Below are 9,994 nucleotides of genomic sequence, written 5' to 3'. Positions count from 1 at the left end.
TAATACATTTGTGATTGTTAACCTTTCATAAATGCACAAAAAATGTTAAAAAAATCTTATAATGTACAATATACCTTATTTTGTCAATACTCATTTTATTATGTCTCTTTGACGGAACGTTTGGAACTATTTTTTGTGTAACGTCATATAGTCTTCACCTTCGGTGTCGTATTCAAATTTGAACGAGGAACTGGGCTAGCAAGTCACACAAAGTATTTTCGCGACCGATATTGAAGGAAAAGTGGCAGTTTTGGAAGTCTGAATTTGCAAACATTCCATGGGAAACAGAGGGGGAAGTGCTTGAAGTAATATTTAATTCGTCAACCTGGATATTATCTTGTGGAACAATGAAAGAGCAAGCAGGGCAGATGTGTTTGCAGAAGCATCAGCTGTGCTGATGGTGCTAGTGTTTTTGTTTTTGTTGCGCATCTAAGCTGCCACTTATGTATGTGACTTTCACTGTATATATTATAAAATATACTGAAGCGCAACACTTTGTTCTAATTGTTCGATGCATGTTGTTGCAGAAATGCACTTGCAGTCTCTGCTGTGTACATACAACATTTCACTTTCATTATCAAAATATTATGCATGCGATACACCTAAATCAAAGTATCACCGATTCCATCAGGCAAGAACTAAACATCTTTGCATTGAGGAGGATAAAAATATAAAACAATTTTTCACAACTGTGAAACATTATCTTGGGCCACAATAATGAGTAACACTCAGTTAATTACATTTTTAATGTACTGTAGACATACTGACAGGATTGTTGGTACACGTTTTGACAATAAGCGGCATTTTCCTTTCATTATCAATATCTCATGCATGCAATAAACATATATCAAGACCCGTGAAGATCCGGGGTAGAATAGGCGTTCAGTAACTCATGCTTGCTTTAAAAAGCGACTATGCTTGTCGTAAGAGGCAACTAACGGGATCGGGTGGTCAGGCTCGCTGACTTGGTTGATTCATGTCATCGTATCCCAGTTGTGTTAATCTATGCTCCTGATGTCAATCACTGGATTATCTGGTCCAGACCGCCGTCATTTAGCTGGAATATTGCTTAGTGCGGCAGTAAACAACAAAGAAACACACCAGTATCAAAGTATCACGGATTCCACCAAACAAGAACTAAGCATTTCTGTCGTCTTCATTATTTCCGCCTTTACGACTTTTCAGGTCCAATATTGAATGGGTAATAGTGTGGATATAAAATTTCTAATATTTCGTTTTTGACAGATCGTAGGTGTGTGGGGAACGTTTACTACTCAAATATTGCAAAGAATACCACTTCAAAAGGTTATGTAACACATTGTGTGCATTGTAAAATAGCCAAAGATGATAATGCTTGAATACATTTGTTATGAATAAAAGTCCGATATTTCACAATGCCAAGAAACAACATGTGACCAATAATTAGTCAGATCACCCATCAAAATGAGAGTAACTGTTCAAAACTGAAACGTCAAAAAATCGAAAACAAATTCATTATCCAAAAGATACCAACACTCAGTAGCACATATGTGTTCCATGTGATGCGATTACAGCCAAGAACCGTAGTCTCACGCTCCTAGTAAGGATGGTTGTGAAGAAAAGTAAGAGCAGTGCCGAGTTCTTGTAGAATTGCCGGAAGGACAGGGCGTCGTGAGATGGCGATCTAAAGCTCTTGCCACATGCGTTCAATTGGGTTGAGGTCTGGTGAGGTAGGCATCAACGACCTTGACACGATGAGGTAGTGCGTACTCGTCACTGAGGATGAATTCCGGTCTGATTGCTCCAGCATGCCGTCAACCATATCATGATTGAGCCTCCTCGATAGCGGTCATGTTTGGTTACGTTGGAATCCTGAAATATTTCTCTTTTTCTACACAACACTTGGGAACGACGATCTGTGACGTGTAGAGAATATCTCGATTCATCAGTGAAAGTACTGGTCAGTCCAACTGACTTGATCGTCAGCCCAATCCAAATGTGCCTGTTAGAACAACAATCTGTGACGTCTAGACAGTATCTCGTCACTCCAACTGACCTGATCTTCAGCCCAATCCCAACAATCAGGAGAAGCTCCAATATGTGCTGCAAAGCTGTCGACCACCTGGATGTCACTGTCACTGTGGATCCAAACGTCTGGTATCGATTCCATTCCCTGCTGACCATACTTTGACTGACACCAAAGACTTTTGCAAAGTGACGTTTTTGTTGACCTAGTTTCAAGCATGTTTATGCATTCAGTTGTTGCAATCCTCAGTATCAAATATTGTTCTTCTTTTTGAAAATGGTATGCAATGATTCTGTCACGATACATCCAAACACAACTTTTAAAGAAACCTCAGGCACATCATGCCCATAATTGTATGCCTCTGTTCATTGATCTTGAAATCCTAAAAGGTTTCAATCTTTATTTGTTAGATGATGTTTTAATATCGTTTTAATAGGCGAAAAAACGGCACTAAATCTGTAATTGATGCCCTCAAATTGACAGTAGAACAAATAGATTTATGGCCAAGGTCATATGTTAACTACAGTGCTTTGCATATCCAGTTGTTGAATTCTTTCCTACATCTTCTGTTAGCCTCCTGGTCGGGTTATCACTTCTAATTGTAGACACAAAACAAAATTAGGAATGAAGTTTAATAGAAATAAGGGGCAAAAACCTCCATGAGCTTATTCAACTCCTGCAAACTTTCCCCCCTTCAAAACCTGCCTTATACCATTTAAACCAACTCTTAAAGTATATATTATACCCATCCCTCCAACTTAACTCAAGTAGTGAAATGTCGTCAAACAAGACCTGTTCAATTCCTACTCTATTTCTCTCCCATCCATAACTATCCGTCTAACATTACATTGATCCAATTAGCAAAACAATAGAGAAAAAGATAATAATGGCCGAAACGCATCCCGTCATCTCAGCCCTCTCAAACATTACTGGCACCTAGCCGAACATGCAAGGAACATGCCACCATCTCTGACAAAAGAAATCTGACCGGCTATTTGGAAAAGTAATGTTGATGAGTTCCGCAAAATTAATACTGATACAGGTTACCTTTAGAGCTTTCAACATTCTACATGTTTGGCGTCCGAGGCTGCGCACACTATAAGGTAAGTTCTGGCCTCGAGATGCATGTGTCATGTTATGGCTTGAATTATTATATCGTTATAATATAGCTTCATTTACATTCCAAAATGCCAAATCCTGCCTGATTCCGAGCTCTGGCAGATTGTAAACACAAACCCCTTTGTGTGGAAAAAAAGATAGCATTTTTATTCCAGATAAACCATCAGCCCAGTAAATGTACGGGTGGTCCAGTCATCAAACGAGAGTTGCGTCCAAAATGCGTTCTATGATTGTATGCTCGTGGTTTCGAATCCGATGTTTACCCCGATAATGATATTTTAAGCCAGCACCATCTTTCTTTTGCCAACACCATGCCCTTAATTTTTTGACTTCATTAAAATATCAAAAGAGCTTTACTCCTACTTCAACAAACTCACTTGGACATAATTAAAACACTGTTAAAACCTGTGTAAACATAACTTATTCTGAATAGTACACTTGCTGCAAATAGTTATAATGCAGTTGTATTCAACTAAAATGTAATGACAAGCGGTAGAAATCACATGATGTGTTATATTTAATTGAATGGTAATGAGATGGAAACATGATCAGCTGCGGACTTCAGGTAAAGTTATTTGTGGATCCGAGGTCTGCACCTTTGTTGGTTATTCCTGTCACTTTGATATCACAAGCCTTCCATAGACTTTGTCGTGACACAAGCTGTTTCTTTAACAGGAAAGGGAGAATGGTCAGGATGCTACAGATGAAGAAGGCTCCAGTGGTATAAAAGATCAAATCTTTCCGTGTCATCACATCTGCCAGATAACCTGAGAGAGGGAAGCAATGTTATTACGATACGAGAATGTAACGGTAGAGGCATGCAATATCGGGCGATTACGATGAAATATAAGTTACAGTAGAACATATATATGAAAGTCTGTAAACTGTCAGGACGCATTCAATGGATAAATAATCCAAGTAGGGTTAGTTACTGCATACCTTGACGAAAACTTTGAAATGCAATTAGAAATAGCATCGCTTTATCCATCAGACTCAGAGTCTGATCAATAAAAGGCCACAACAACAAGTTGATATGTGTAGGTGGCAGTACTTGTTTGTGGTCAAACTTGACAGATATAGAGATTTACTTGGTAAACTAATCTGAACATCTAATCTAATCTAAACAATAATACGTTAATTCATGTTTCTGAAACATGCACCCTAATATATGCAATAGAAATAACAAAAGACATAAGTTCACAAACGGACTGTTCTCTTGCGAAATGATACAATTATAGATACAGATTTAATTTGAGATTATCATCATCAGTCTTTATAAGTATCAGAATTTTTTCACAAGAATGCCTGATTTCAAATATTGGGGTAAATATTTCCTTCTTATGTTATTGTATTCCGGGCAAATCATTAACACATGATATTCATCTTCTGTACCATGGTTGCAGTAAAAGCATGTAGTATTTTCTGTATCTAATTTCTTTGATAAATCATAACATCGTTTAGAGTATCTTGTAGAAGGCAGATTTACAACTTTTATCCAGTAAAATATAACCCTGAGCGGGCAACAAACCATAGAGGAAAGCGACGATATACTGCCAATATAACTTTGTTCAAGACTTGTAACTAATATTTAATATAAACTTACAGAATTTAGTATGAACTTTTTGTATAGAATAATGAGAATTCATACCCGAGTGTTCCGAACCATATGATAGGATTGGCTAAATTTTCCCATTTAATTATTGAATCAAGATGCAAATCATTATATATGTCTATATAAATCGCTTAATAACATGCAAGTCTTTCCCCGCTTGCATAGCTTGTGTCTCATATGCCATTGTAAAATATTTCTGCATGAAAAGATAATATATAAATATTTTTAGTATGAGATTACCTTTATGGCGTTTCCATTGATTGTCCATTTCTCAGTTTTTAATATTTTGAATACTACTGCTTTCGTCTTTCTTACATTAATAGACAAACCCCATTTGAAGCAAAATTCACTTAGGACATCAATTTTCTTCTGTAATAATACAACAGTCAGCAAAGATAGCAACATTATCGTCAAACAACAGCATTGATAAATCATAACTCGTGTCGTCAAGATTCCCCTACTTTCGTTCCAAATTAATTTCCTTTAACTAATGCTTCAATATGCAATCGGAACAGAAGAGTTGATAATATGCAGCAAAAACGGAAATAATCCACCACCGAGGGCTGCGCAGTTTCAACGATCACGACGGCGTACAGTCTGCCAGGTGATTCACTGGGGTCTTCCTTCTTGTCCAGCACCTATTGCTGTAGGTACAACTTCACCCGAGCAGTGGATGGTCCGACAAGTTATTCCTCATATATGTAACTGGGCTACGCAAATAAACGCAGTGGCCGAAAGATCGCATTCAAAGGTGGGAGAGATTTGACCATGGTATCAGGAGAATAGATACAGATGATCGACGTGAGGATTGTCAGACAATTAATTTGCAGGAAATACCAAACTTAACCCACCCGTTTGTAAAATAGACTTGTCCGACATTTACGAGGTTCGATTTTATTCAGGGAGTCATCATTACTAATATTTGGGCAAATATTTGTAAAGCTTTTGTACGCCCAAGAAGACGAAGGATCGAGACCTAGACCATGGCCATGAAAGGTAGAAGAGACATCTTTTGGTTTCACTTCTTGTTGGATGTGAATGTAAATTTCACACTTTCAACATATATGCAATGATGTTATTTTTGTAGGATTAACAGAAATAGCACATACAGCCTATGTATAGCGGCTATAAGAATCACATATCAGGGAATGAAGGTTTCGTCACGCATCGCTGCACCTCACCTTTAGGTCACGCTCTCAAATATGTTTGTTTTGGAAGCCGATTACAGCATGTGATTTCAACACTTCACTTGGACATTTAAATACTTTTTACAAATATCATCAATTTCTCTCTCTCGGAAATTGACTAAATGTATCTCGGGGAATTTGATATGTGCTACAAAATCAAAATCGGTTTTTTCAGTTTGCATGTCCTTTAACTACAAAACAGCTTTCGTTTGTCGCTACTAATCAGTCGTTTACACCTACTTTGAAATGGCGGTCCACAGATTGTCCCGATTCCTTGCATCAGCAATAAACCTCCAAGGATTCTGTGCAGACTGTCCAGGTCGAACATAATAATCAACATGGGACACCAGACTGCTGATGTTCCTCCTATGAAGACATATATGTTGGTTAATACATGAAGAATTATTCATATTTAAGTGATATTGGATTGGTTTCATGCAAAAACATACTGGTATGTTGTGTAAAGCGACGCTCATGAACGCAGCACATGTGACGTCATAGATCCATGACTCGAGATGCACCATACGTCTCGATTGTAAAGATTGGACATCACAGGCAGCAAATTGTGATAAGAATAAAGCCACTCTGTGGTGACACATGACTGGTTATTAGTTCTGATGTTAATTTGAACACATTGGAAACATCTCTTCTTAACTTACATATTTCTTCATATATTTCTATGGTTTCTATGGTTCGCGTTTCAGACAACAAGAACATGGAATATATGTATTACATGGTAACATTAAACTCACCGTATAGTATGCCATAAAATACTCCTGTAACATAGAAGTCAGCCATGTTTTGACATAAGACCACTGCAAAGCATGTTAACCCACAAACAGTTGTAAGGATCAAATGTAAATAAAGAGCAGAGTTTGGACTCAGCATGCATAAAACACTGAACAATGCTCTGCCCAAAATATTCCCCGCTCCAATAAAGGACACAACCAGTGAAACTTCTGAAGGTGTCTGACCAGGAAGTGACGTCATCACATAATCCGGGATGAATGTGGGGAAGGACACTACGCCAAGTCCTGTGATAACGTAGGAAACAGAGAAGCTTATGAAGCCCGGCACTTTGATAACGTGTAGATGTTCCCTGAATTTCTGCCATGGAGATAGGGCGTGTAGCTTATAGCTGTCACTCGTAGTGGAACCTGCAACTTGATATGAATCCTAACATTTATAAAACTTTCTAGCCCTGAGTGCATGGCAACGATGACAGTGATATTTCCTGTGGCCATTATACCTTAATAAGTTATAATTTCAAAATGGTTCATAATTCCAGTCTGTGGAGGTCAATTCCTGTTTGAACTCCATTTTCATCTCTGATAAACAAATGTCCATTGTTACAAAATAGTTCTATTTGGGTAATGAAAATGAAGAATAACATACCCTTTACACTGGTGGGTTTAGGAGAGACTTTGATGAACAGTGCACCTGGCAGCATGTGTAAAAACAGTGCACCGTTGATCAGTAATGCACCTCGCCATCCAAATGCCTCCACTAGACCGGACATGAGGGGAGGCCATGTCAGACTTCCAACTGCCCCTCCAATACTTGCTGTACCTATGGCCAGAGGCCTCCATCTTGAAAATTGCCGGCTGACGTGGACAGTGCTGGCCACAAACGTGAGAGATGAACCAACGCCTAGTAATAGAACACAATTAGAAGGTGATATAAATTACGGTTTGTGAAACGAATGTAATCAGAAGTGAATACGACTTTTTCATTGGACGAAAGGTCGGTCACATGACCGCGAAACTGACTTTCATAAGACGAATAAATACATATCCAAACTATCGACTCGATCCGTGTCTAGACTGACTGTGAATGTCCACAGCAATCTATGCATTTAACCTCAAAATCTATTTGACACATCTTTATCATCACCTTTCACTGATCAATGATGACTAACAGACGCCAAAGGTTCATTAACAATGTCGGAAATCACTCCCATCACGATTATCGTTGACGTCATGCACTTCGACCCGCCGTAACTGTGACTGACTTCCTGCATCTTATGCTCCGACGTTTTATACAGTTTGTGAATTATTAAATGATTATTGAAATGTTTTGATACATGGGTTTCTTAATATGACTCACAATATAAACTATGCATTATTTAATAATTGTTTTGTCAGCCAAGATATCCAAGATATCCAACTAACCTGACAAGAGTCCGAGTGTTACGTAGAGAACGTGGATATTACTTGTCAGACTGCTGACTATCACCGAGAAGGCAAGTGTAAGGCCTCCCAGCAGGTGTGTGTGTCGACTTCCCACTCTCTCAATTAACACAGACGCCAGCAAAGCTAAAACACACATAAATTAATGATAACGTTTGCATTAGTAAATACTCCGCAAAGTGATGTTAGTACTGAAACTAGAATGGTAGTTTAATTTCAAAAGAGTAACAAGCCCCAATCAACCATTCCTTTCCAAATTTCTACAAGAAATATAAATAATGAGCCAGTTTGCATTTACCTAATCAGGTCAAAGCCGATCTCACCAATATGTTATTTTCATCTTTGATCCTTAATGTTGTCTCATGCACCACAACAAGTTATAAATACTTTTGTTTAGTGACTGCACTTCTGCATTTGAGGAAAACATATGTCCATTACAGGTGAAGGTTGAAACAGAAAGTTCTATGCCTCTATCTACTCTCACAAAGTTGTAAGTACTTCCGGTCCGTAGCCTCACTTTAGGTTTTGGAAAGTTCTGTACCTTGGTCAAATCCGTTTCGGAGAAATAAGCCAAATGAGGTTTAACATTAAAACTCCAATGACTCTTGTTACCTTATTAACAACGCTATAAGCAATTCGGGTTTAAGAGTTGAGTTACTGACGCTCATGTTTCATCATATCACATACTAACAAAATCAAACATTCAATTATTATGGCTTTTAAGTCTATTTCCTGTCAGGTACTAGAATTATTAGGTAAGCTTGAGGTGGAATGGTGTTTTAGTCATATATTGTGTTAAAATCAAACAATCAATTATATAAGTAAACAAGGAGACTTACAAGTTACCCCAAAGAAGCCACTCATGAGGGAGCCGATCCAGGAGAGCTGGTACTCGGTCACAGCCAGGGGTTCCTTCAGGTAGATGTAGAGCACACCATAGGATGATACGAGTGCATTGTTAAACATAACTGACACGAAACAGCTGATAACAGAGACAGTCTGCCAGTATCGATCATAACCTTCCTTCGCCTGCTCTTCTGCTTCGTTCATAGGCAGAGATTTGACCTGTTGTTGATTACCATTGTGAGATGTGTAATCGTTGACGTTATGAGTAATCTCATTGCTGGTGACTCTGTCCTCATCCACGTTGTAGGAGCTGACGTAGGGCGTGATAGCAGGCAATGTTGTAGGTCTCCATACACCATCATTGCCAACTGCAATGCAATTATTATGCTCGACGTTGTCTACAGGGGTCGTTTGCTTGACAATGTACTCATCTTTATCGTCTTCTGCTAGGACACAGGAAGCCGACGCACAACTGAGTACAGATGTTGCTGGCAACATGATAAGAGTATGAAAATAGTTATTCTTATACAAGGCTGACACAAATCTAATATGTGTGTAACTAAGTCTTGGCTATATAACACCAGGCATGCCCTTGTTTCAACCTGTTGCCCTTCAGGCATGGTTATGCATTCGTCCACAGCAGCACGTGTGTCATGATGTAACACTAGACTCGATATATCTACCAAGAACTGGTTTCATTGGTGGTTTTTTATTTCCAGTTGTGACTATCAGTAAAGACTGTGGCATAAATAATTGGAAACTGTTATTTATAATGTAATGTTAGCAACACTGTGAGTTGCTTTATTTATATGAGATGCAATATCTGTGAGTGTGAAGAATTCAGAGAATGTTGAATCATCTCAGGAACGACAAAAGATGCTCAACTCACACTCTTTTCAGAACTCAGAAAAATACCAGTCAGAGAGGTATCAAACTCAGGGGCAAAACAACACTTTTCCTCTCAGTTAATTTTAGCATATTTTTTTTATTTTCTACAGAAAGTTAGCGAAATTGTATCCAAACAATGAATTGTACT

General features: G+C 38.3%; 1 protein-coding gene across 2 annotated transcripts; it reads right to left on the bottom strand.

Annotated features, from left to right (window-relative positions):
* Positions 1-1,723: 1,723 nt before the first annotated feature.
* On the bottom strand, positions 1,724-9,484 carry LOC124110364 (monocarboxylate transporter 13-like). Of its 2 annotated transcripts, none has more exons than XM_046469667.2 (6): positions 8,952-9,484; positions 8,095-8,238; positions 7,319-7,573; positions 6,676-7,086; positions 6,164-6,289; positions 1,724-3,891 (listed from the first exon to the last, which is right to left on the bottom strand). In XM_046469667.2, the coding sequence occupies exons 1-6, from the start codon at positions 9,454-9,456 to the stop codon at positions 3,686-3,688; spliced, it is 1,647 nt and encodes a 548-aa protein (XP_046325623.2). In that variant the 5' UTR covers positions 9,457-9,484; the 3' UTR covers positions 1,724-3,685. The 2 variants fall into 2 exon arrangements, with proteins under 2 accessions (XP_046325623.2, XP_046325624.2); XM_046469668.2 differs by having other exon boundaries at positions 6,676-7,080.
* Between the last annotated feature and the right edge of the window lie 510 nt (positions 9,485-9,994).

The sequence above is a fragment of the Haliotis rufescens genome, unplaced genomic scaffold, assembly GCF_023055435.1.
Source record: "Haliotis rufescens isolate VD_foot unplaced genomic scaffold, xgHalRufe1.0.p SCAF_9, whole genome shotgun sequence".
In the NCBI taxonomy this organism is placed as follows: domain Eukaryota; kingdom Metazoa; phylum Mollusca; class Gastropoda; order Lepetellida; family Haliotidae; genus Haliotis; species Haliotis rufescens.
Note: the sequence above shows the minus strand (reverse complement) of the source record. Positions and strands in the feature narration are given on the sequence as shown.